Raw genomic sequence first — 27,496 nt, forward strand, 5'->3', positions numbered from 1 at the left:
ACCACCCGTGGCATGGACTTGTGGCTGTTCCTTCCTCGGTCTCATAAGTCTGAGGGAAAGCTGGCTGAAGTGAAGCCCAAGGGTAAGGAGCATTTTTCGTCAACTCCCTCCCACCCCTGGAGCCCCGAAGCCCTCTTCTGTCTCAAAATCAGGACCACCCTGGCCCTCCACGCCCCATGATCAGAGGTGCCTGGTGTTCAAGAAAGTGGCAGAAAAAAGGGGCCGGGCTCTACTTACTACACCAGTGGGCACCATTTCTACTTACTGCACCACCTGGAGAAAGTTGCAGGCGGGCTCTGTGCCCATCAGTGAGGTGTCGGGGCCTCAGCTCAGGAGGAATGGAGATGGTAGGTACTCAAGGCCTTCCCAGGGCCTTCCCTTTCTGACAGGCAGGGGGACAGACCAAGGTTAGATCCTGGAGCAGCTGCTGCAGCAGGCTCCCTACTCAGAAGGGGGGTTAGGAAAAGCAAGCTTCCAGGGGCTCTGAGATCAAACAACCCTTATGGTGTCAAACTGATGCTGTAGAAGACTATTGCGTGACATGGGAAAATGAACACAATCTACTATTAAGTGGGAAAAAATAGGCTATGGAGCAAAAAGAGATTGTGTTCTGACTTTTGTAAATTAACACACTCACACGGGAACACAAAGACTGTAAATGTTATCACCAAGGAACTATCAGTGGTTATCTCTGAACAGTGGTGGACAGATGATTTTCACTTTGTGTGTCTCAACTGTATTTTCTCAATTTTCTTCTTCTTTTTTAAAGAAAGAGTTTATTTATTTATTTGAGAGAGAGTGAGAGAGAGAGAGAGAGCATGAGAGGGGAAAAGGTCAGAGGGAGAAGCAGACTTCCTGCCAAGCTGGGAGCCCAAGGGACACCTGAGTGGCTCAGTGGGTTAAGCCTCTGCCTTTGGCTCAGGTCATGATCTGTGTGTCCTGGGATTGAGCCCCGTATCAGGCTCTGCTCAGCAGGGAGCCTGCTTCCCAAACGCCTGCCTGCCTCTCTGCCTACTTGTGATCTCTGTCTGTCAAATAAATAAATAAGCTCTTAAAAAAAAAAAAAAAAAAAGCTGGAAGACCAATGTGGGACTCGACTCCAGGACTCTGGAATCATGACCTGAGCCTAAGGTAGTGGCCTAACCCACTGAGCCACTCAGGTGCCCTCTCAATTTTCTATAATAAGCACGTTATAAGAAAAAAATTTACTCAGGAAAGCAACATACTTTAAGTGAGCAAGTCTTTTACCAACAATTCCATTTGTAGGAATTTATTCCACAGAACACATAGAAATATGAAGACTGGTCATGTTTTCGTAAAAGAAAACTCTATCTTTGTTTATACATAAACAAAAATGTCTGGAAGGGCCTGAACCAAACTGTTAACAGCTGTTGACTTCTGGGAGACAGATGAAGGAGTTTTCTGCTTTACATTCTTACATTTATTTGAATTTTTTAAAAGATTTTATTTATTTATTTGACAGAAAGAGATCACAAGTAGGCAGAGAGGCAGGCAGAGAGAGAGAGAGAGAGAGAGAAGCGGGCTCCCCGCTGAGCAGAGAGCCAGATGTGGGACTCGATCCCAGGACCCCGAGATCACCACCCAAGCCGAAGGCAGCGGCTTAACCCACCGAGCCTCCCAGGCGCCCCATTTATTTGAATTTTTAAACAATGAGCAGAAATTAAAAGGGCAAATAATCAAGCAACATTCCTAGTCTTCGCTTGCTCTTTCCCGTTCTCCCTGCGCAGAATCTGGCTGAAGAGGATGGGGTGGCCAGTGGGCTCACTCTGGGGGCTCAGTTTCCAATGGGCAGAACTGGGAAATGTGATCCCTGCCTCAAGATGTTCGTGGCAGTGGGAGACCCACTGTGCTGCAGGGGTCCAGAGCTTTGAGTTCTGCTGGGTCTGAAAGACTGGGACAGCTGCACCCTGAGTGGGACATGAAGGGTGGGCAAACAGGATATCAACAGGGAGAGAAAGGAAGACAAGGGCTTTCTAGGCAGGCAGACAAGTATTACCAAAGCAGAGGAGTTAAGGACCCGAATATGCTTACCATGCTCCATTTGGAATTCTTCTATCATATGCAGTCTTTGCCTCCTCTACAGGTAGCCCCTCGAAACAGAAAATCTACATTGTGGGGTGCCTGGGTGGCTCAGTGGATTAAGCCGCTGCCTTCGGCTCAGGTCATGGTCTCAGGGTCCTGGGATCGAGACCCACATCGGGCTCTCTGCTCAGCAGGGAGCCTGCTTCCCTCTCTCTCTCTCTGCCTGCCTCTCTGCCGAGTTGTGATCTCTCTGTCAAATAAATAAATAAAATCTTAAAAAAAAAAAAAAAAAGAAAATCTACATTGTGACAGGGTGTTGGTGAGGGGGAATGAGGGCTGAAGGTTGGGCCAGAGCAACAATTGCATTGGCCAGGTGCACGGGAGCCACCGCCATGTCTAGCTGGGTCTGTGCCCACATAGTTAACAACTGCTCTTGTGCTGCCTGAATGGTCATAAGAAGACCCTTCCTTCTTCCTATACCCTTATAAACTTCCACCTACCTACTTGCTGTGATGCCTGAAGTCCCACCACTGGTCACTCTTTCAGAAATGGCTCCTGTTATGAATATGCATAGGTTGGGAAGAGGACGGCATCTCAGGCCATAAGCCACTTACCCTGAGGAACACAGGAGGGTGTGTTTTGATGGAGGAAGGAAAGGGACAGAGGAGGACATTGCAGGAATGTGACAGAGGAAGGGGGAGGGTGGAGGGGGTGAGCAATGTTGGGCAAACTCCACAAGGCTACCTCCTGCTAGAACCTTAGAACCAGGAGTCACCCCATTGCTCAGGGCCACCCATCCCTCTTGCGGAACCAGTGAGGAAGGGACACCCTGAAGGTGGAGATGAAGGGAGCTCGAGGGTCACTGGAGTGTCAGGGATGGAGCCAGGACCCACTCCAGATTTAGCAAGGTTCTCCCAGGTCTCAAACCTCAAACCCACACCTTTGATAAGCACACATACCATGTGTCCAGCCTATCCTACTTTTTCTGGGACCTCCTGGGGTCCTTATCCGTATCTCCCTTCTCCCGTGCCAAGAGCAGACTGCTGGGCCCCAGGACTTCATTCCTGGTTCATAGATCTGGTAGTTTGGGTCGGCTCCTTGTGTCTGGGGCTGTGGGGGCCCTGGACACTCGCCTTTTTTTCTGCTCAGGCTCCAGGTTCCTAAGGAGTGGGAGGAGGCACCAGAATCCACTGGGGGGAGATTAAAGGTTGCATGAAAAGAGCCAATGACTGGGAGGCGGGAGACCTAGGTTGGGCCTGGCTATGGTCCACAGGCTGGTGTCTTCTCATTGGTCACAGTGTTCTTCTCTATAAAATGACATGGTTGAAGCCAGTGGTCTCTCAGCAGTTGTCCTGTGATGCTGACTGGCAGCTCAGTTGGGCTGTCTCCATCCCAGAGAGGATTTTCCAACCTTATGACCCCTTTGTTCTCTCCTCTTTTCTGAGAAGCACAGCAACTGACTCTGAGGGTCTAAAACAGTCAGTGGGGGTGGGATCCTTCTTGATCCTTCTTGAATGCCTCCCTCCTCAGCCCTGCTCCTGGCCCCTTCCAGCTGGTCTTCTCAGTTCCTTTTCCTTGCCTGGACAAGGCCCTCTTAGCTGACCATTCTCCCTTCTCTGTGTACTGACTGGGAACCAGAACATCTGGGCTTGGGTCTTGGCTCTGTCATGTGCTGTGTGCCCTTAAACTAGGAATCAACCCTCTCTGAACCTCAGGCCCCACCAACATTCAGATTCGATCATACCCAGGTCCACAGTTTCTGGGAATTCACTGGGACCTGGGCATTGTGCCCCTGGCTTCAGCCTCTTGAAAGGTCTGCCTTGTTGTGACATCAGAGTAGGAAGCCCCTGGGCCTCTCATCCCAAGTGTCAATCCTTCCCATATTTCATCTAATTCCTAGGGCCTGTGGGGAGGGGGCATTTTGAAATAGTCATAAATCTAACAGAACTATCAATTTTTTGAAAGAAAATAGAAGACTGTTCTATTCTGTACACAGGGTAAACACACACACACAGATATTTCATTCAGATACAAGGAAAAAACAAAGGAAAATGAACACATTTCAAAATAAAAGTCTCCCCTCCTCCAAAATTTTTGGAGGCTTTGTCTCCTGCCTGCATCTCTCTTTTTCTGTCTCTGTTTCTGTTCTGCTTCCCATCATACCATCTTCAGGGGTGGTTCAGGATTCCTGGAGACACAGAGGAGAATCATGGGCACCCCCGAGGGAGGAGAAATAACCACGCCCAGGTGGGCAATTATGATTCAGCACCTTGGCCAGCACCCACCACTCCACCAAACCCACTCCTCTTCAACCCCCTTCATTTAAGCCTGTGACATGACCCTTTGCAACTGACCTCCTGGTGGGGTGTTCGGGGATGGTGAACAGCTCAAGACCCAGACAGAATGAGAGGAAGCCAGGAATACTGCCCAGGTGTGAGCAGTCAGCCTCCGGAGATGACCTCTCCAGCTGAGCTCTGCGCTGCCAGGCCTTATCTCTGTTGTTTTCTATTCCTGCTGCCACCCCAGAGAGAAATATCCAGAGCTAATGGCCTTGTTATGTTCTGAGCAGGACAAATTCCACATTAGACTTAGAGAATCCTGGATAATCAGAGCCAGAACCTGGGCAATCAATTAACTGGGTCTCTAGCTCCTCCCCCAAAAGAGATGGGGAGGGACACTGAGGCCCAGGGAGAGACAGGTACCTACTTAGGGTCACATAGTAACTTCTTGAGTCTACTCTGACTCTGAGAGACACAGGAGTCTTGGCTCGAAGCTGAGATTTGACCCACAATTGCACAAATGCACAATGGTGTGGAGCAAGGGTTAAAGTCCCATTCTGAGTCCCAGGGGGATCCAGTTCAAGTGTCTGCTGCCTGTCACTGAAGGGGTGGTCCTCAAAGTTGAGAAACATTCTGAGGGAGGTCCAGTGACGAGTTTGACTTTAGCTTTGGATGGGCCTGGCTCTGATTTCCTGCCCTATTGAGTACTGGCTGTGGGTCCCCTGGGAGGTGATGTTTCTCCACTCAAACACTGAGAAAATGATACCAACCTCATGGGCTTGTCTTGGTGTTAGTTAAGTATCAGTCCTTTGTCTGCTGACCACAAACTGGGATCCAAATAGGGATACATTTCTCTCGTGCTCTGGGTAAGACCTTCACTGATCCCTCCTTCTTCCCCAAGACTGGGATGCCTTTGCCTCCTCTCTCTGCTTGTCTGTGTTAAGTGGGGGATTCCTGGGATCAGCCAGACAACCCCAGATTCTTTCATTCAGGAATTCTGAAGGGAAGACTGGGATATGGCCAGCACTCCTTGGACCTTGCACCAAGGCTGAGTCGGAGAGGGGTAGGAAGGACTGTGGAGGGGGCGTTTCTCCCCCCAGAAGACAGATACACTGAGCAAAGATGGAGGGGCATGGCTTTGAGGGAGCCACAGAGATTTGAGGGATCGGTTGGGGATACTCTAGTCTCAAAATCACCTCCCCCCAAAACTGGGTGCTCTCCATCAACCCATCGGAGACCTTTCCCTCTGCTAATTTCTCCAATCTTTGTTCATGCCCCTCCATCTAGAACCCCCCAAAATTCAATGACTGTTGTGGCTCCCTCTCTGCTCTCCCTAGATCCAGGTATAAGTGAAGATACCTCTGAGGCCTCAGGGGGCATCCAGTGTGACCTCTCTCATTTGCAGATAAGGAGACTGAGGAGAGGGGCTTCAGGGTACAGAAAGGGTCAGCGCAGAACTAAGATGAGGCTCAGGACTCCTGATTCCCGGGTTGCTGCACTGTGCAGCTGTGGGGCCCCAGAGCCTTGCCACCTACAGTGTCCACAGCTCATCTGTCCATATTCAGGCCCCTGCCTGACTCCTGGCCAGTCAGAAGTAGGATAGACCTCCTTCTCTACAGCAGACCTGCAGACATCACCGACCAAGATGCTCCCATACTCCACAGGAAACCTAAGGAGGAAGATAGACTCCTGAGGGTCAGATTCCTTAGGGCACTAACTCTGGGAGGCAGCTGGAGTGAGAGGCAGAACTTCCCTAAGTGCACTGCACTTTGCAGCTTACCAATAAATCACGAGATGGGTGTTATCCTCAGTTTCCATAAAAGCCAAGGCGCAGAGAGGTTAAGTCATTTCTCTAAAGTCATACAGTAATGGAGCTTGGGTTTAAGCCCAGGTTTGTGGAATTCAGGAGACCTGACACTGTCTCATAAGCTCCCCTTTGCTCCCAAGACTATCACTAACTCCTCCTCCAGGCAGACTGCCTGCCTTCCCTGACTAGTAAGTTGTGATGTAAGTGCTGGCTTTAGAACTTAGGTCTAATCTGAGCTTTGCCCCTTACCGGCATGGGACAGGGGGCTGTGGGCATGTCACATCTTCTCTCTGAACCTCATTTTCTACTTCTGTAAAATGGGCATAATATTACATACCCAATAGGGTTGCTTTGTGGATTAGACATGTTAATATATGTATATTGCCTGGGCCTTTTTCAAAGTGAATGGAACTGACCACTGACATTCTGTAACTTTAATTTAATACAAATTCATCATAACTCACAAAATGGGCAATATTTAAAATAAAAATACTGCTGGGGGTGGCCCAGATTCTGGTAGATGTAGAGGTGGGGGGAGGTTGAGGATTCCTCCTGCCTGAGAGGGACGCCAATGGGCAGCAGTTGTGAGGGGAGCCCTCCCCCAAGTTCAGCCAGTCTGGCTCCTTTGGGATGAGTGTGGTCATGGACCCCACAAGCTCCAAATCTAGGCTCAGGATGAGAAAGCAAAGCTGAGGCTTGAGATATTCTGGCCACCCTTGGGCAGGGCCAGAGCCAGGGAGCAGGACAGCTGAGGCTCTGCTGCTTTAAAGCCAAGACCCGGAGGTGAACCCCTCTCTGTTTCTTTTGTGTCCTTTTAATGTGGTTGGGCCAGGAAAGAAGGATCTATTTCCCAAACACCCATGCAGCCAAAGTCTTGGCTTTGTGTTTGTGTTTCCCCAGCAGTGCCTCTCATCCAGATTGGGATTTGGGAATTAAATTGAGTGGGAGAGAGGCGGGCCCCAGGACGTCCCTTTGCTGGCATGGTCAGCAGCGGAGGGAGCACCGCTTTGCGGTCTGCGTCCTCCTGATTCAGTGGCTTACAGCAGATGGAGCAGCGTTTTTGATCAGGACAGGCATGATGAATTTGGCGGCTGGGAATTACTTCTGGAAAACCAGCAGAGTCTGCTCCTCCAGTCTTTCCAATGATTCTGGAAAGCCATCCGGGATGTGGTCATAAATCCTGTCTCATTAAACTACCAAAGAAGCTCTTGTTAGCCGCACAGGATCTGAACGGAGAGAGATGCCAAGCCTGATGGGAGGTCCCAGCCAACAGCTTGTCCCAGTGCTCAGGTCCTGACGGAGACACTGCTCCCTGTACCCTAGCCTGGTCCCAGAGGCCCGCTTGGACCCTTAGCCAAGCTTCTGGGGACCTCCATCACCCAGTGATGCTTGTCCTGCAGCTGCCTTTAGGCTACTGGTCTCCGCCTTGGCCCCTGGACGTGCCGTCATCCTGCTTTTCTACCCGTGGGCTGGAAGGTGGTGGCACATGTAACATGTGGGCCAATGACAGGTACCTCGCAAAGGCCACAGCATCATCTCTACCTGCAGGGCAGTGGGAAAAACAGGAACCACAAAGCTCTTGGTCTGGAGGTAGAAGACGTGGTTCTCGGACACCTTAGGATCAGCTACTGCTTGTGTCCACTGTGGGCTGGAGTCAAGGGTAACATGGCCCATAGTTCAATGAGGGGCAAGTCTCTGACGTGGGGAGCATAAAAGGGTTCCTGTGTATCTTTCCAGCTGCCAACCACTGGCAACACTGACACATCCTGAGATCAGGGCGTGTGGGCAGGAGGGAGACAGAGGGAGGTGGGCCCCTGCCCCCAGAGGATGGGGATGAGGACTGGGCAGGGGCTTCCCTGAGGAGAAGCCACGTCACATCCTTGGACCAAAGCTGCCTCTCCATCAAGGTCAGAACTACAGGACATCAATGCCGACAGAGTTTAGGAATCATGGAACATGGAGGTCGAAGGGTAAACAAGCAGCCTGAGACCTCACCGTGGCCATGCAGGACCGGAATCCAGGCCTCTCCCATCCCCTGTGGGGTGCTCTTGCGGGTGGCTGTGGCGCGGGTGGCACCTGGGCGCTCCCTCCGCCGCCCTAGATGCGCACAGTATTGATCCTCAAGGGCTGCACGTTCTTGCCATTGGCGTGGCTCTGCCCAGGGCTGAAGTAGGAGCAGAGCTTGCCCGGGAACTTCTCGCGGAAGGTGTAGAGCCAGGACATGTCGTCGGCGTTGTAGAAGATGAGCAGGCCTTGATCGTAGTCCAGGAACACGCCCACCTTGTCCAGCTTGTCGCGGACGTTGAGCCGGGTCCAGGGCTCGGTGCAGGCGCTGTACTGGTTGCCATCGTGCATGACGATGCAGTAGAAGCCGCGGCTGGGCTGGATCTGGATGCTGCCTTTGCGGCTGGCTGCCTCGTGGGCCAGCCCGATCACCCACTGGGTCTTCTCCGCCACCACCACCTCCCAGTAGTGCACGCCGCTGCTGAAGGCCTCAGAGCCCAGCACCGACACCTCCACGTCGAAGCGCTTCGGCGAGTCCTGCAGCGGCTGCGGGTGCAGGTTGCCGTAGGCCACGATGGTGCAGTCGTCAGACAGGATCAGGCGCTGGTGGGCAGTGCCCGGGTCCAGGGTCAGGGCGGCGGGCACTGCAGGGGGCGGAAGAGGGGAGAGGAGGTGAGTGGAGAGAAGGCTGTGGACCCACTCTACTGCCCTACCTGGGGGTTGGCTTCTGGTTGGTCCCCAGGAAGCTGTGTGTTGCTGAAGGCTAGCCTACCCTCTCTGGTCCTCAGCTCCCTCCTCTGTCAAATGGAAGGGTGACCGCCAAGGTCCTTCCAGATTTAACCCTGGCTGCAGAGGATCAGGAGCTGTGCCTGCCTGGGGCAAGGAACACAGGGGGCCCCCTGCAAAAGTCTGTTGGGTAAACTATAATGAAACCCAGAATTACAGAACTTCAGAGTGTCAGATTATCCAGGTCTTGGCAGTCACCCTGGTGGGGACAAGGACATGCTTGGGAGTGTGTGGGTTTCTCAGTAGATGCAATCCATGCGTCCAAACGCCCTGAATGAAAGGCACAGGGCATTCCCACGGCCCTCTTGCCACCCGTATGTTTTCAGATGCCCAACCAGACATTCATGTGGTTGAAAAACTTTTTTACAAAGACCTAAAATTACAACTTAACTCCATTTTATGTATGAACAGGATGTAATTTTTGTACAGTTTTAATATACTGAGTATTTTAGAACACTACTACCATGGAAACTGAGGGGAGACTGCATTTACGTTGCTTAGAACTTCATTGAGAATTGTTCACTTTTTGGGACAATACATCTCTAAGAAGAATGCCACTGACTCACAGAATCTACCTGTTTCAGACCACATTTGAGGCAAAATGGTGTTGCACCTCTGGTAGGAGCACCTGACTACTTCATTATGTTTTCCAGTGTGGCTATAGTGAGCCCCTAGAGAGGACACGTGCAATATTTTCTTACAAGGAATTTCCTTGTATTTTTTCTTTATATCATCATCAGATTATGGATATACCATTTCAAGTATAGATACATTTAATATATATTTATATATTATATATAAAAATTTACAGGGCGCCTGGGTGCCTTAGTGGGTTAAGCCGCTGCCTTCGGCTCAGGTCCTTATCTCAGGGTCCTGGGATCGAGTCCCGCATGGGGCTCTCTGCTCAGCGGGGAGCCTGCTTCCTCCTCTCCTCTCTCTGTCTGCCTCTCTGCCTACTTGTGATCTCTCTCTGTCAAATAAATAAATAAATAAATAAATCTTTAAAAAATTTACATATATTATAATTTATATATTATACACATATATAAATTGTGAAAAGGTTATATTATCTTTGAGACATTACAAATTATTTGTTAGGAAAGGTAGGTGACAGGTCTGAAAAAGCTGTAAACCATTAATTCTGAGCCAACTGTTCCATTTGATAGATGGGAAAAATAAGACCCAGAGAGGAGAGGGGACTAATCTGAGGTCACCCAGCACCTAGTGGCAGAATCAAGACTAATCAAGGCCATGTGCAACCCAGCCCCAGCCCTCTCCTGCAGCCTCCCTGGCGCACGCCACCCCACCCCGCTCAGCCCCAAAGCCTCCACTCAGACTGTCCTCCACTGCCTCCTCCCTGCCTCTTGTCGTCACCCCTGCGTGAGGCTCCCCACTCCAGGGCCCATCCTCTGGGAAGCTGTCTTAGTGGCCCAGCAGGTGGGCTCGCTCTTTCTTCAGAGATTCCTTAACTTCATGTCCTCTCCTGATTCTATAAGGGGTACGGTCTCCTGTGCCCACATCTTACACCCTCTTTGCACCAAGAGGGCAAGGGCTATGTACCACCCAACTAGGTTCTCCTTAGTGTGCCTGGTGCCCAGCACAGAGCCAGGCATAGTGAAGGTTTCCAGAAAGGCTCACCCAATCAAACTGACTCTGTTTGTGTTGCTCTCAGGCAGGCAGCACAGGCTGGGTCACCCTGCTCTGGGCTGGTCACACTGGCTTAGCAGGTCTGGTGCTCAGAGTCTCTGTTTACTCTCTCCTCCAGAAGGGAGGGGATGCTCAGCCAGAAGATGCGAGAACCTGGAAGTGGCCTGCCTGAGCTTGGATGACCATTTCTAGGCCAGAGCAAGACAGAGGCCGAGAAGAGTGAAGAGAAGGAATCTTGCCCCAGGTGCTGGGAGCAAAGGATTTCTTCACGCTGCTCTCTGGGGCTTCCCTTATCTGGGGGGAGGGTGGTGGGGGTGGGGGTCAGAACCAGGATTCCACCTGGCTGAAGCATTACCCCCTATTTCTGTCACCTCTGTTGGCTTCACGCGTGCGCAGAAATGAAGCACTTCAGTGGTGGCAACTGTCCCCAACAGGGACCAAGAGGCGGTTTCTGAACCGTGCTCCCGTGCACACGGCCACCAGCAAAGCTCACCCTTGAGTTCTATCAGGCTCCCTCCACGGCTCTGGTAGGAGTCAATTTCATTTTGCATGTTACAGTCTCCTTTCCTGTTCTTAGATCTCTGAGGGCTGAACGGAAACCATCAGCCCTGGGAACAGGGGGGTCAATGGAAACAGAACTCTCCATCCAGGGACACTGAAGAGGGGGAGCTCCAAGAAGGAAGACACTGAATCAGTGGCTGAATGTTCTACCCTGTCTTCCGAGGGTCACAGTGCAGCCTGTGGGAATCCGAAGCTCTTGCCCACGTGGAATGTGGGAATCCCCACAGTGGCCTCAGGAGGTGAGAGCAGGAGGGAGGTGTAGGAAGTGTGTGTGAGGGGGAGGCTAAGGAAGCAAGAAGAATCTAATTAGACACAGATGGGCCACTCCTACAGGCTGTGGAATGTGGGTCACACTCAGGCGTCTGTAGCAGAGGGGCAGAGCAGGCACAAAGCCAAGGTGTGGGCAGCCGCCATCCTGAGTGCCACGTGGAGACCTGTGGAGCTCAGGATGCCTGAGGAGGCCTGCAACAGGCAGAAAGTACCGCGTGGGGCCAAGGGACCAGGGCCTGAGCAGGGGGACGGGGGTTGGAGCCCCATACCAGCACAGGGGCCGGAGGGCTCAGCCCCAGATTCTTAAGCCTCATGGAGGGCCACATGGTCACTTCCACGGCCACCAATGAGTGCAGAAGGCGCTGGAAGAGGCAGCCAAGTGGGCTCTCAGGGGCTCTGAGATTGGGCCATAGGGATGAGGCAGGAATTCAGAGGATATCCTGACTGCACTGAGTGCCAGCTCGGGTGTGGACCCTCACTGCTTTGAAGCCCCAGGGCACAGAGTAAGAGGTGGGCCGCCACTCATTGGGTGGGCTTGGGGCAGGGTCTGCTGTTCATTGGGCAGTGCTGGCAGCAGAGGCGGAACTGGGGGAGGGGCCCGGTAACTGGGTGCTGGGCCTAACCTCCCAGGGGCAGGGCTAGGGGTAGAGCCCAGAATTCTTATTAGGCACAGGGTGTGGCCTGCTTCTTAATAGGCTTTGACACCCCCAAAGGGTAGGCTGGGGCTCACCTCCAGGGTCTCCCATTTCATCATAAACAGAGGTTCTGTCTCCCCAGGACTCCATCCCATCTTCTGTGAGGCTAGGTCTGGCAGGAGTAACAGCCTTCAGACCAGAGAGAGACCCAGAAGGGGCCATGGCAACTCCTTTTCCGTCTGAGATGTCAGTCCCTGGATGGGGAATGGCAATCCCTCCACCCATCCTTTATCCTTGGGAGAGCTGCCAGACCACAGTCCCCTGGGGCTCACTATGTTATAGGTCAGAGATCTTTTCTACCTCCCGAGACACTGTTTTAGAAAAACAGAAAGCAGGTGTTGAAGCAGCCCGTCTGGTCTCTGGGTGTTTTTCCTGTCAATTTAAGACTGAGACCTCAACGTTCAAAGGCATTGAGGGAGGGACATGGACTGTGGAGGCCCTAGGAAATGTCTGCTGGCCATCGTCCACTCCTCCCCCCCACTCCATGGCCCAGGGAGCAGAGAAACCTCCTAGTCCAGCACCATGGCTTGGCAGTGGGTGACTGATGTCCCTCTGTTCCCAAGGACAGTGGCTCGACCCTTCAGAAGCCCGACAGGATGGCTCTTTCCTCAGGCCTTTACAAAATCTGCCACCTCGGGCTTCCCACCTACTTAGACCCTCCAGGGCATCGTGCCAGCATTCGAGAAACACACTCATACCCACTAGCTTGCTGGAATGCTGCGGCAGCCCCAGAAGAGCAAATCATGGTACCATTTGTCAGAAGAGGAAACTGAGGCTCCAAGGACACTTCTCAGAGTTAACCGGCCTGTGTGAGCTATCCCTCAGGGTGCAAGTACAGTTGGAACTTGAGCTAAGCTCTTTTCACACCATGTTCTTTCCTTTATGTGGCCCCAGAAAGCCTGCTCAGCAAGACTGAGGAACCATCCGATGAGACCCGATCACCATCGTAATAAACAGGTATCACATACTTACTGAGTTCCAGGATTATTATCACAACTAGATAATTTTATTTCATTTTTATACCTACCCTGGGAGATCAATCACATCTGCCCCATCCCTGTTTTACAGAGGAGAAAACTGGCTCAGAGAAGGCAATGATCTGCCCTGGGGCACACAGCTAGGTGGTGACGAAATGACTGGACTGAGGTGAGCAGGGGGAAGGAGTGAGGCCCAGGGGAGGGAGGTGGCAGAAGCACAGAAGGCAGCGTCTGGTGTCCTCTGCTCTGGCTGGGGAGGAAGTTTGTGTTGGGGAGTTGGAACAATCAGACCTGGCGGTTGGGGGAGGGTTTCTAATGTCAGCTGAAGGGTGGGACAGGAGGTGGGTGGTGGTAGAGACTGGAGGTTCCAAAGCAAGGGGAGTGACCAGTGCTAAATGGAGTTCTCAGGTGACCCAGTAGGAAGCCTGAGCTGGAAGCAGGAGAGGCAGGAAGCTGCTAGAATCCAGGGGCTAGGTCCCTGGGGGTGTCTGTCCCTCCCATCTGGACAAAAAGGGCCTTGGTGCTGCCAGAGGAACCAGAGTGACTTCACAGGGCCTACGGACAAAGGAAGGGGACTGGCTAAGCAGGTCACTGTTCTCTGAATTCCCCAGGGACCTCTGTCCTTGGCTGGATACTCAGGGCACACACTACCGCTCCCTCAGCCCCTCTTCCATAGTTTTCTCTGGATCAGTGGTTCTCAACTGGGGCTATTTGCCTCGCAGGGTTCATCTGGTAATGTCTGGAGACATTCTGGGTTGTCAAAACTGGGGAGGGGGGCCTTTTGTTGAGCAGAGACGAGGAATGCTGCTAGCCAACCCACCATGCGCAGGACAGCCCTCTATAACAAGGAATTATCCAGCCTCAAAGGCTGGGGCAACCAGTAAGTTCCCCCATCCGTGTGCTCACTTGTGAGGGGGTTGAGAAGGGACTAGCATCCTGATTTCTTAGAGGAGGAAACTGAGACTCAGGAGAAAGTGACTTTTTCAAGGATGTGTGGCAAGTTCCATTCAAAAATATTTACTGAGTACCTACTTTATGGCACTATTCTAGTAGCAGAACTGAGCCTAGGGCTCATTCATTTCTTTATCTACTTATCAACAAACATTTCCTGTGTGGGCTTCTAGGGATATAGAGTGATGAATTAGATCCAGCCCTGACCCCTCAGAGCTCATGATCTAGTGAGACAGACAGCTACACAGACATTGACAAAACAGTGAGACCAGGAAAGCCCAGGGCGACCTGAAGAAATCAAGGAAGGCTTCTCAGAGGAGGTGTTTATAAACTGGATGTGAAGGGGAGAAGTTAGTCATCAAAGACCGAGGTTTGTAGAGAGGGTTTTAGGCAGAGACGGATCAATGTTGCTGAATATTATGGGGGTGTGAGGGGGGAGGATGTGAGAACGGCAGGGCCTAGGTCTTGTAGGGCCTTGACCGTCAGGCTGAGGTGCCAGGAGTGCCTCTCTGAGCTGTGACAAGGATGCAGCAGGTGGCAGCCAGGACAAAGAGAGCTCCTGAGACCATCTGCCCAAAGGCGTCCCTGGGTCAGCCGCTGGGGATGGGCTTGTTTCCTCCTTGAGTTATTCTGCTTCGCCCACATGTGGCCCTTCCCCTGCTGGGTCACCAGGTGGAGGTCCCTCCGAGTCTAGGAGCACCCAAGGAGGCTAGGAGTACCCCCCAAGAAGACAGCCCAGAGTCCCACCTAGTCTGCTGGGCCCTTCCCCAGACTACTGCCCCTTTTGGCAACGAGGGTACAGATCCAGATTTACGAGTACTAGGCACTGTCCCTTCGCTTCTGGGGAATTAGAAATGATATATCAGATATGGCCTTCAGTCACTTATGGGGGCTCCCCATCTCTGTCCAGCATTCAAGCTCTCAGGCTCTTCGGCCTTCTCCATCCTTCCCTGGAAGGGCCCATCACGAACATCCTGGGATCATTCATGCTCCTGCCCTCCCCACTGCCTTTGCCGGTGCAGTTCCACACCAGGGACAGTCTGGAGGCCCCACCAGGCCCCACCTTTCCCTGTATGGCCAAAGCCTCAGCCTTCAGTGCTCAGTTCAAACATCATCAGCTCAGTCCTTCTCCTGGCCCCACCAGAACCTTCTGTTTCCCCTTGGGGTTTCCACAGAACTGCATGAGTTGCTTGTCATAGCTTATCCCACTGGGCTGTGGGGTCTGGGAGGGTCTCTTTGCCCATCTGTATCTCCTGACCCCTGAAAATGCCTGGAGGCACTTTCAGTGTCTGTAGGTCAAAAGAATGAACCCAGCACGGGATTCATGTGACCATGGGAAATCAGCGAGCCTCTCTGAGCCTCCGTCTCCCACCCAGGCTTCCTGGGTTGGTGTGAGGCCAGAGGATGCCTGGCTGGCTTAGAAGGTAAGGGCACAGGCTCTGGGCTCTGGCAGGTCTGAAGGCGAATCTGGACTGTAACACTTCTGGGTTGTGTTCACGGACAAGGTCTTAACAATTCTCTTTCCTCAACTGAAAAAGATGAGGACAGTAATACTGCCTACCTCTTCGAGAGAATTCCCCTTCATATCCTTGTCTCACCTTGAAAGGACATGGTGCCTTTGTAGGTTATATGATTTTGGGTCCCAGGGTCGACTCCCTCCACTAGAAGCCTGTTAAAACCTTCTCCTCTCTCTGCAAACCTCCCATTACCTCCTCCCCCCTCTCTTCATCGCGGGCGGCAACCTTGCTTCCTCCCTCAGTGGGAAAGGGGAGGCCATCAGAAGAGAGACCTCTCAAGCTTCCACCACTGCCCATTCATTCCCCCTCCTCTGGGCTCCCGAAGATGAGCTGTCTGGGCTCCCAGCAGAGGCGGCGGCAGAACCCCCCACCATCCACCCCGCTCCTGGACATCTCCCCGGCCACTCTCTTGGCCCTTCCCCCTCAGCTCTGCCCTCCTTCCGCTGGGTCTTTCCCGTCACCCACAAAGAGGCCATTACTTCTTTCCCCTTCAACAGCCTCTGCCACCTTCTCTGTCCGTCCCTTAAATCAAATGCCTGACTTAGAAATAGAAAGCATCGTCTCCACTGAGTCTCCACTCGCTCTCTCCTCCCACTCGCCCTTGGATGGCCTCCTATCCAGCTTATGTCCCTGCGGCTCCAAAAAACCCCCATGCTGCTGGACAACAGTCAGTTCGGGGTTCTCCCACCTGGCCTAGTGGCCTTTGCTGCCATCAGCCGCTCTCCCCACTTGGCTTCCAGGACAAACCTGGGATTCCACCCCCACCCCCTTCTCTGGCTGCTCCTTCCTGGTCCCGTTGGCTGGGTCTCCCTCCTGTCCCTATGATCTGGGAGTGCCCTGGAGCTTCAGAGTTGAGAGTAGCTCTGTCTCTCTTCTTTCACTTCCTAGGTGATGTCATCCAGGCTCATTAAGTACTGTCCACACGCCGATATCGCCGGCGCTGACCCTTGTCCTATATAGTACTTGTCATTCCAGATGCCTTCTGGCACCGGCGCTTAGACATCTCATCCATATGGCAAACATCACGTGCTTATAGCTCTGTCCTTCCAGGAAGCTTGGCCTGCAGCATTGTAGTTCCCTTGTCTTTTTTCTCTCATACCCGAGATCGGATTCATTGGCAAATCCTATTGGCTCTCCCTTCAAAGTAGATCCCAAATCTGATCACTTCTCTCCACCTCCACTGCAGTTACCCTGCTCCAAGCCACCACCGCTGGCCTAGAGTATGGTGGAAATCTCCTAACCAGTCTCCCGACCTCCACTCTTCACCCCCTTTAGTCTATTCTCAACCTGGGAGTAAGAGGGAGCCTCAAGGAACTTAAGCACATCCCACTGCATGTCCCCAAGCCCTCCAGGGGTTCCCACCTCACTCAGCAGGAAGTCTGAAGTTCTCACACTGGCCCTCAGGCCCTCAGGGTCTGGCTGCTGCCACCTCCCTGACCTCCTCACCTTTACTCCCTTCCACTCTAGCCACGCCAGCCTCCTCGTTCCTTGAATATGCCAGGCTACTCCTGCCTCAGGGCCTTTGCACTTGCTATCCCCACTGTCAGGAACACTCTTCCCTCAGAAAACTGCATGATCACTCTCCTTCTTCCTTCAGGGCTTTATTTCTATGCTTCCTCCCTGGTGAGGACTTCTAACTGGACCTTCTACTTATTATCTGACCTAAAATCCCCTAGCTCCCTTCCTTATCTTTTATCCTTCTCTAATGAACTATGGATTTTACTTATTTACTTTCACTTTCTCTCTCCCTATGATATAAGATCCACAAGGGCAGGGAATTTGCCTGTTTTTCTCACTGCTATGTCTCCAGTACCTAGAAGAGTGCGTTGTGTGATATGTGCCGTAGGATGGATAAATCAACTCCCAAAGCCTCAGTCTCTTCATCTGGAGAATGGATATATTAATGGCCTCATAATGGCCATATGAGGATTCACTGAGCTGAGTGATAGTGCGGGTACCGAGCACAGGCCCTGGTACAGAGCAGGTGCTCAGCAAGAAATTCTTCTCCTCCCTCTGCCTTGCCCCCATGCTATGTTCAGAGTGGGTGGCCAGGCTGGGACGTATCCCCTCACTCCTGCCGTGCTAACCCTTACCTCTTCCTGGGTGCTCTCTGGGGCTGGCAGGAAGGGCCTTACCTGGGTGGATATCCTGGAACAGAGACTTCCAGATGGTGTATTGCAGGGGGCCCGTGTACTTGGAGGTCGGGAAGTCTTCGTAAGTCAGATTGGTCTCATGGATTTTCCCTTTAAGCCTGGAAGGAAAACAAGAGAACAGGCTGCTTTGGGGGCTGGATTTTGGTCCCAACCCTGGGGACCCTACAGCCTCCTTCAGGGCAACTGACAAAGGGCAAGGTCATGTATATCAGGTCTGCCAGCGTCAGAGTCAAGTGCCTGTTTAGCCTCAGTTATTTCATCTTTAAAATGGGTACCAAGATAGCACCTGCCTTCCAGGATTGTTGCGAGTAGAATACGGCGTAATGTATGTAAAATGCTTACCACAGTGCTTGGTTCACGGTCAACACCGAATACATGATATTAGCTATCAGGATTGATCATCAACAGACTAATAACGAAGTGTTATCATTATAAAAAGGGGCTATGAGACCAGAGAGATGTGCATTTGAATCCTGGCTCTGCCATATACTAGACCAAGTGATCTAGCTTCTCTGTGCCTGTTCCCACATGTGTGAAATGGGGGTGGCAGCTGTCGCTATCTCCAAGGGAGCTTATAGGATTATAATAATATAAATACTATGTATTACCTATAATATCAATATTATAACCAACAGAACATGTATTTGTAATATAAATAATGTTGCTCTATAAGTAATACTCTATATGATTCTGCTTATTACATAAATAACAATATAAACACAGAAAACCTTTTTGGCCCAGGCTCTGGCACAGAGCCGATGTCCCGTACCCCTCTGATGAAGACGGGAATGAATGAGTTCTCTGCTAACCAGCCCCTGTGCCTCGGGGCCCACCTCCCCACTACCTGTCCGGGGAAGGTGGCTGCCGGCGGGGCCCTTACCGCTCAGACAGTGAGGCCACCCCGGCCAGGAAGGTGTGGCGGTCAGTCTCGGCCAGCCGCTCCTGCAGGATCTGGGCCCCCTCCTGCACCTTGCGCAGCTGCTGGCTGTAACGCTGGACTTTCTGCTCGATGTCTGTCAGCGTGCGCGCCGTGTCGGCCTCCAGCTCCTCCAGCATCGCCTTCTGCCGCTCCCGCAGCAGCCGGTGCAGCCGCTCAAATGCCTCCCCGATGGTGGTCCGCAAGCTTTTGGTGGAAGACTGTGGGGACAGGCATCAGGGGTGAGGCCAGGGGGAGTGGAAGGGGATGACTCCTGGGAGAGAGGTGGAAGCGGACAGCCTTGCCGCGGGGAGTGGAAAGGGTGGTGGAAAAGCCGAAAAGCCGCGGTGGCAGGATAGGGCCGGCAGAGCCAGGGACAGCACAGGATTCCACGTGCCCCTTCCACTCACTGAGGCTTGCACTAGTGGAGCGGCAGAGGCCTGAAAGACATCTGGGGGCAGCCTCCCCATGCCAGGTGGGCTGGCAGGAGAGATTTGGGAGAGAAAGGTGTGAGGATGATGCCCAGCTTTCTGGCTTGGGGGTGGGAGGGACAGAGAAGCTGGGGGAGAGGTGGTGGGCGGGGAGAAGAGGCTGAAGTCAGTCTAGGATACAGTGAGGTCTTTATTTGTTAAAAAAAAAAAAAAAATCACTCATGGGGCTCAAGCCAAGAAGACAAGGAGATCACAGATATCACAAGGGCAAACTTGGGTGGTCACCCGCCCTGTCCAGCTACCCTTGTGAGCTCCTAGCCAAGAAACTGGACCAGGAGGTTAAAGTCATGATCACAGGAGGCAAGCCTGGACTTGCCCACTTCTCTGCTCCCGTGGGCACTGCCAGGCCCAGGAGGGGCTTGTGTGGGGATGGACACAGGCTTCGGTGCGCAACAGCCCGGGTGAGAATCTTAGCTCTGGGTCTCTAGCTGGGCCAACCTCAGTTGCCTAATGTCTCTGAGCCTATCTTCTTATCTGTGAGAGGAACGACACAATCACAGCGCAGGGGTCTGGGAAGATCGAGTGGGGGCATGTTCACCAAGTGCACGGCCTTGTTTGAGGTTCAGAGAAAGAGCCTAATGATTGAGAGATGGCTTCTGAGCTGGGGCCTGTAGGACAGGCTACAAGTCAACGGCGGGGGTGGGGGAGAAGCAGCACATGGCAGGACAACACGGGGTACAGAAGTGTGGCCAGGCTGTAGTGCCAGTGCGGGACCTGCCTCTGCAATTTCACTTTGTGGGATTCTGGCTGGGAGTTCACAGAGTCAGAGACCCCGCTGTGTTCTGTGCCCGGGGCTCTGTGGGAGGCTTGACAAAGGCTCAATTAGGGCCAGTTCCCTCCTGTCGCGGCAGCAGGAAGAACTGCTGGCAGTGGGCCAGCCTCCCTGCGCATGCCCACCCAGAGCGCCAGGCAGACAAAGGGGGCGGAGGGGAGGCTGGGGATGAACAGCAAGGCTGCCTGTGGCCTCCCTGAGCCCCTCCCCGAAACCTGAGGCTTCTGTGCAGCTCACGTGGAGAAGATGGGGCCTACCCTCCCTACAACCATCTGCCTCTGCCCCCCCAAGGACTCCCAGATCCCACAGCCACCCCTTCCCGCTCCTTCTCAGCCCCTCCATAGCAGTGTCTGGCGCCCTGGCCACCCTCTGCTGGCTGCATGTTCTGGTTTGCTTCCCACCTTGGTGGCTGCTCCCTCTGGGCCAGCTCCTTCCGTTCTCACCTACGCACCCTCCACCCTCCTGGATGGTCTACCTCCACTGCTTTGAGGATGGTTCCCGGAACCTCATCCGTGGCCTTGCACATCTCCTGAGCTCCACATTCATCTTTCCACCTGCCTCAAGCAGACTCCTGGGCTCCCACAGGCCATCTAACTCTCTTGGTCAACTCTGTGTCTTTGGCAACAAACTCATGGCCACAGTGACCCTTCTAATGTGCAAAGTGGGTCAAAGCCAATGCTCTTTAGGAATCTTTCTGGGCTTCTCGATAACTAGTAAAACACTAAATTCCTTAGCCCGGCATTCTAAGTCCTCAATCTGATCCCAGCTTACTTCTCTAGTGCCATTGTGCTGCAATTCCACTGCCTAGAATGGACCCCCACCCCCACCCACACCCACACACTCTTTATTGGACAGGCAAACTCCTACTCAATCTGCAAGGCCCAGCTTGAAAGCTACCTCCTCTGTGACAGCCTCCCTCACTTTTTTAGGCAGTGAAATAGTTAAATGTCTCCAGAGCATTTTGGAAATACTCCTAGTACACAGTCTCACATTTTATGTGACTCCAGCTAGCGGACAATCCCCAGGGGTAAGAATGACATCTTTCCCAGCCATGCACTTCCTATGCCCATCCCAGGGCTAGGCACAAAGCTGATAGTCAGAATCTGCTTGTGAGGTGAAGAAGGGAAGAGTCTTGCCAAAATGGAGTGCAGACTCCATCTTCTTTTTAGGATGGGGGCCTAGTGTCTCCAGGACAAAAGAGAATGAGTAGGAAAAAGGGCAGAGGCAGGGAGAGGGTAGCTCAAAAGTGACAGCCAATCCTGGGTGCTTTAAGTATGTTCCTGAAAGGTCTTCCCAACCTACTTGTCTTGCTGGCCACAGAGCCACAGATCTGGCTGCGGACCTCCCAGCACAGGGCTAGGATATGCATTAGGTTCTGACAAAATTAGACAGTAAGCTCCCAATGAACCACTCACTCACTATGGGACCTTAGGCTAGTTCCTCAACCTCTCTGTGCCTCAGTTTCCTTGCCAATAAAATGAAGATAACATTCCTACTTCTGAAGGAGTCCCCCTCACACCATACACACACTCATCTGTTCTATAATATTTATTGTATGGAGGCACTGTGCTAGCTTCTGGGGAGTCCGGTTGTCACAGAGGTGACATTCTGTGGGGTTCAGTTTCAGTGAGACAATGAACAGGAAACGCAATTACCAGCCCAGAGAAAGAGGTTCAGCTCAACTGGCATGCCCCATTTATTCTAGTTTTTTCTAGGGCAGAGCCATCCCCTCCTCCACCCAGCCCCCAATCCCTTTGGTGCTGTGGCTGGGAAAGCAGCCCCTACCCCAGCCCACCACATCCCTGGGAATACAGAGGGCTCAGAGGAACTGGGGCTGCTTCAGAGAAACACCCTGCCAAGAATGCATCACTTGGTCAGGCCCGACCAAGGAAAACATTGGGCCCAGGGAGGGAGATCAGACAGGCCCTCGGGCCGGGCCATTGGAGGGGCAGGCGCTGCAGGAAAGCCGAGTCAGGCACCAGGTGAAATATGACCTCCAAAGCATCCATAGGCATTTCTTGTATAAACACCCCAGTCCAGACAGGAAGTGGGGATGGGGGAACTAGAGGGGGAGGTGGCCCCACAGGACCCCCCAGAGGTAGACAGATGGACAGGAAAGCAGGGGAGAAAAAGGTCAGTGGAGAAAAACAATGGGGAGTGGAAAGAAGAGAACGCTAGGGAAAAAACTAGACCATAATATTCTGCTTTCATTCAAATAGAGAATTTCATTTGCTTCTCTTCCCCCGAGGGTGCAGAATCACCAGGCAGATGGAGAAACTGAGGCTGTGCCAGGCAAATAGGCTAGCGTCTTCTGTTTCTCATCTATTGCCTGCTGAGGGTCCTGCCCACAGGCATTCCAGAATGTTCTCTAAAGAAATGTTTGTCATGATCTCCTTGAGACCCCACACGGGTTGGAGACCAAGCTGGGGCACATATCTGGATCTGCAATGGCCTCTCCAGGCCCCCGGGTGACCTCAGAGGTCCGGAGCATTCCTAAGGCTCTAGTTCAGCTACTGCTGGCAGCTGCACCTCTGCTAGTGAGTGGGGCCAGACTGAAATTACCGCAGAGCTTAGCAGCTGGGCTGGGGTCCCCAGTTCGTGGTCCCAGAAAGGGCAGAAATCAAAGCAAGCCTTGTCCAGTTGGTGAGACATCGGTGGGGGAACTCAGAGGGAGGCCCTGGAATCCAGAACTTTAGGGCTGGAAGGAGCCTGGCAGGGTCTCTGGTGTATAGATGGGGAGACTGGGGGCCAGGAAAGTATGGTCTACCCAAAGTCACACAGCGAAGTAGTGACTGGATCAGAATCCAGGGCCTCCCTCTCAGGTCCAGGTTTCTTTTCAAACCATTGCAGCCAGAGACTATAGGGATTGGCCTTACTTTGCAGTAGAGTCCATAACCCCACCATCCGCGTTTAAGAGAGTGATACCAAGCCTGGGCCACAAATCATTGGGAGGGCTCCGAGGGGAACAGGCTCAGGTTGGCTCCTCCGGATTGCTCCCGGGTCCCACCTCACCTTCCACCCGGGGCAGGAAGGGAGAAAGGGCCCCATCCTTAAACCCAAGAACCAGCCCAAATCCTTGCCCTCAATCCTAGGAGTGGGTCCTGTCACATTTACCTTCAGGGAAGCCCCAGACTCCGGTCCACCCGCATCCCCATCCCAGCTCTGTCCCTCATAATAAGTTTGGCACCTTAAGACCCCGCCCCTCTTCCCAGAGGGCCTCGCCCCTCGACACCCCGCCCCCAGCAGGCCCCGCCCCGCCCTGGCCCCGCCCCCACCCAGGCCGGGCTCACCTTGGTCTCAGCCAACTGTCGCTTGAGCAGCTGCAGTGCCTCGGTGTGCTCCCGCTCGCTGTCCTGAAGGGCCTGAAGCTGCTCTTTCAGCTCCCTCTGGAACAACACAAGGCCTAGATGCGGTCAGACCGCCGCCGCTCTCCCGCGACCTCCCCCAAGACCACCCTCCCCGCACAGTTCAACAACCCCAAGTTTCCCAGATATACCGGCTGCTTTCATTTTTCCATCTTTCATCGGGAGTTTTGCAACACCCTCCTCTCTAGCCATCCTAGATGCTTGTGGTCTCCCTGTCCGACCCGCCTCCACATGACTTTCTTCCCCCGCCTGATTTGCTGGCGGAGACTCCTGGTTTGGAATCCTCGGAAGGGTACCGAGGCCATATAGCACTGTGCTCCGCTAGGACTCGTGCGTCGGGTGGGCTTGGCGCTGTTCTCAGGCCTTTGCTTGGATGGTGTCATTTAATATCTCAGTAACACAGAGGAAGGCACTATTATTACCTCCGTTTTCCATCGGAAAAATTGGTACAGAGAGTTTGTGAAACTGGCCCAAAAGCATGCAGCCAAGCAAGTAAGAGTAAAACCATAATTGCACCATGATTTTGACGTCAGGTGACATATCTTCTGCAGTGGTGACACCCATGACAGACAGCGACAAACATCCACTATATACAACAGATAGAATATGGCCACGATTAGTATTACTGATTTTTCCTTTCCCTCGGGTTCCAGTAGGGCTCAGTATGACTCTGCTATCAATTTTGTTTTGATTTAAAAAATTTGATATTTTGTTCATCATGGGTTTTCTTTTTGTTCTGTTTTAATATTGATTTTTAAAAATTGCATTAAGTATTACCCACCTCCACCCCTGAGTTTTGGGGTGCCTACTTCAATGTTGCACCTCAGCCTCCCACACCTGTCTCCACCATCCTCCTGCCCTTACTCCCCTGCAGCCAAAGTGGCCTTCTTCCCGTTGCTCCGTCATGGGCTGGTCTCACCCTCATGATTTTGCCCTTGCTGCTTCCTCTGGCCAGTGCACTCCACTCAGATTTTCTCCCAATGATTCCTTGGTGTCATTAACCTATCAGCTCCAGTGCCACCTGGTCAGGGAGGTCTCGCTCACGTACGGCTTCATCGACACCCTCAGTCCCACATCCTGTTTCGAGGTCTTCCTAGCACCTTCTGCTGTCCAAGACGCTTTTGCTCGCTTGTTAGACAGTGTGTTTCCGGCTCATGGCCTCCACTAGACAGTGACTATCACAAGGGCGGGGGTCTTGTCTGGCTTGTTCACTGTTGGATCCCCAGTGTTTAGAATAGTGCTCAGCACACAGTAGGGCCTCAATGAATATTTGTCAAATGAATGAATGTGGTGTTGAGGTGGGTACCCCGGTGACAGGGCCCACTGTCTGCACGAATTGGGTGCTTGGCTCATTGTAACTACTGCTCCTGTCTGTCCCTAGTGTCCCACCTTCCCATCCCCCATGAACCCATGAGTCCTATGGGGATGGGCCCTTACCATTCCCTGATCTCTAACCCCCATACCTGTCAACAGCCTGACACTAAGATGGGGCTCAAGGAGGTTTGCTTTGTGGATGAATTTCTGCGGAAACAGCCTCTGGGCAGGACCTGGGTTTTCCAGTCAGCCTGGGCTGTGAGAGATGCCAAGAAGCTGACTTACCTGTTCACCCCTACCTCCCTCCTACTCACCCAGCTCATCAGGGCAGGGAGGACCCTTGGAAAACATCTGGTCCAACTAATTTTACAGACGAGGCAGCAACATGGGAAGATGGTCATGATGACATGCTAAGGGAAGCATGCAGAAATTATCTTTGCTTACTATCCCTTAGCCATGCAACAAATATTTACTAAGTAAGTATGTACCAGGCACCACTGAGGCTCTGGGGATACAGCAGAGAGCGAGACAGACAGTCCATGGCCACAGGAACTGTCCAGGGTGGTGGGGAAGGGAGAGAATGAGCAAAGAAAGTCACAGCTCCAGCCTGTGCTCTAGAGAAAATAAAGCGGTGTGGGATGGGGGTGAGTTTGGGGGAGGGTGGACAGGGAAGGCTCCTCTTCCCTGAGCTGTCACCTAAGATGACATGGCAGCAGGGCAGGGAGGGGCTGGCCTCGGAAACAGGAGTTAGATGGGACACTGGGGACGGCTTGTGCTGTGAGAGCAGAGAGCTCCCACAGACAGGATGGCTACCACCTCGGCGAGTGCCTCGGGGCCATGAGGCAGCTATAAAGATGGGAGGCACAAGCTGAAGCCAGAGGGGTAGGAGGAGGCAGGAGACTGGGTCCCTGATGATGGATTGTGACTCACTGATGAGCTAGGAAGCTGGCCCTCAAGAAAAAAAAAAGAGAGAGAGAGAGAAGCCCTGATTATTGGCATTTGCCAATTTCTGTGGTGTAAATGCTCCCACCAGAGCTGATTATCAAGCGATGCCCGTGAGGTCAGGAGCTGGGGATACCTGGCACAGTCAGCTGGCTGGAACTGGAGTGAGCCGGCTCCAGCACACCACTGCCTGGGGGCCTTTCCTACAGGCCTGCTGTACCGGGGAGAGAAAGACACATCATCTCCTCATGGCTGCCCGGCCAGGTGTCTGATACTGACAGCCAACAGTCATTCCTAACAGATTCATGTGCATCTGAGTTGTTGGAGCAGACAAATGTCATTCCCCCGAAGAGTACAAATCGACTGCTCGTCAGGCTCCCCCTGATGGCCCTGGGGCTACCCAGCTTGGGACCTGGCTGAGGGATGAGCTGAGTGTGACAGTCGTCCCTCCTGGTGTCCTCACAGGTTCACATAAGACTCAGCCCCCCAGATGGCTCCTCAGAGTCTCTGAGAAAACGACCCCGGAGGCAGAGTTCCTCACAGCACTGAGGACACTCAAGAGGCCCGGACAAATCCCTCCCTGCTTCCAGGGCCAAGGAACGAGAAACATGGGGAGAAGGCCTGCCTCTTCCTCTTGGGCCCTGGGAGACACAGAACCTTCCTTTGCCCATTCCATGGACATATGCAGAGGTCTCCTTGGGTCCACACGGTGCTGCATCAGCAACAGGCAGAGGGATGCTTCAGGAGGGGTGTACATGAGTTGAGCTGGGGAGGAACACAGGGACACATGTGTTGACATGACAGGGAATGCTGGAATCGGGTTAGGGGACACAACACTTGCTGCTTTTCCCAGGTCCCCATCTCAGCGAGGGCCACCCTTACCCCTACTGCCATCCAAGCGAGAACTCTGGGAGTCACTCCTGACGCTGCCCACCCACGAGGGCAATCAGTCATCAGGTTTGTCTCGCCGGTTGTCTCCTGTCTACACCCACTGCCCCTGGTAAAGTTTTCAGCCCTGGTTTTCTGGACTGTGACCCTAGGCTCCCCTCTGCCCCTGTGCTCTCCAAGTAGAGTGTCTTGTCTCTAGGACAGATCTGTCCATGCTTTTTCCCTGTGCCCCATGGCAGGATCTCCATGGTATCTGAGAAGACGGCCACGAAGCTTGAGTGTGGCACTCAAGGCCTTTACCTCTGGCCCCAAACTTCTTCTCCAGCCCTGTCTCTTGGTCCAGACCTGCACTGTTCAAGGCAGCAGCCACCAGCCACATGCGGCTACTAGGGTTAATATGCTTTGAAATGAAATAAAACTGAAACTCTGTTCCTCAGTGGCCCCGAGGTGCTGGGTTACGCGTCTGAATTGGTCAAGAGCCACACAGGACGGGTGGCCAGTGTCTCAGACAGCACAGATGCAGAGCCCCAGGAACCGTGTGGTCAAACCCTCCGGACCTAACAGGAAACTGAGGTCCACCGAAAGGGACTGACTGGCCGGTGGCCACATGGCTTGACAAAGGAGAACCAACTGGAAAACATGGTGCCGGCAGAAGTGAGACACGAAACAGGAAGCTCTGAGCGGCAGAGCTGGTGAAGAGGAAGGGCAGTGGCGGCATCTGGGTTCACAGGTGCGTGTCACGCAATTCTCACAGCCATCTCAGGGAGGGGGAAATAGAGGCTCAGAGAGATCAGACAGCTGGCCCAAGGTCACACAGCTCCATTTCCAAATCTGTAAAGAGCAGCTAATAGCAGTGTTGGGTCTGTGGTTGTGAGGATCCAATGACTTAATTTGCGACCTGACATGATGCCCAGAGTGACACTCAGTCACTCTTGGCTGCTGTCATGGTCATCATCATCATCTCAATGACATGTGAAACAGGGAGTCAGAACCGGTTGAGGCTTCCGGGAGAGACATCATTCCTGATGGAAAGCCCGGGGAAGATGGCTGGAGGATGCACTGGAAGGAGTCCTTCAGGGATCCTGGGTGGGGTCAGAGCATCCCAGGTGGAGAGACTA

At 52.9% G+C, this 27,496-nt stretch overlaps 1 protein-coding gene and 1 long non-coding RNA gene across 6 annotated transcripts in view; one reads left to right on the forward strand and one right to left on the reverse strand.

Annotated features, from left to right (window-relative positions):
- Positions 1–26,746, forward strand: LOC132002152 (uncharacterized). 2 transcript variants are annotated; one of them, XR_009399758.1, is made up of 7 exons: positions 1–82; positions 10,685–10,810; positions 11,144–11,366; positions 12,987–13,049; positions 13,161–13,238; positions 26,344–26,447; positions 26,618–26,746. It is a non-coding gene; the product is annotated as an uncharacterized LOC132002152 (long non-coding RNA). The 2 variants fall into 2 exon arrangements; XR_009399759.1 differs by lacking the exon at positions 26,344–26,447.
- The window catches only part of TRIM62 (tripartite motif containing 62), a 28,927-nt gene continuing 7,984 nt past the window's right edge, over positions 6,554–27,496 (reverse strand). For all 4 annotated transcript variants that reach the window (XM_059377168.1, XM_059377170.1, XM_059377169.1 and 1 more), the window contains 4 exons: positions 23,160–23,255; positions 18,571–18,827; positions 17,673–17,788; positions 6,554–8,777 (listed from right to left, as the gene is read on the reverse strand). In XM_059377168.1, coding sequence (XP_059233151.1) covers positions 8,227–8,777; positions 17,673–17,788; positions 18,571–18,827; positions 23,160–23,255 — 1,020 coding nt within the window. In that variant the 3' untranslated portion in view covers positions 6,554–8,226. The remainder of the gene's footprint in view (positions 8,778–17,672; positions 17,789–18,570; positions 18,828–23,159; positions 23,256–27,496) is intronic.

The sequence above is a fragment of the Mustela nigripes genome, chromosome 14 (genome assembly GCF_022355385.1).
Source record: "Mustela nigripes isolate SB6536 chromosome 14, MUSNIG.SB6536, whole genome shotgun sequence".
NCBI lineage: Eukaryota > Metazoa > Chordata > Mammalia > Carnivora > Mustelidae > Mustela > Mustela nigripes.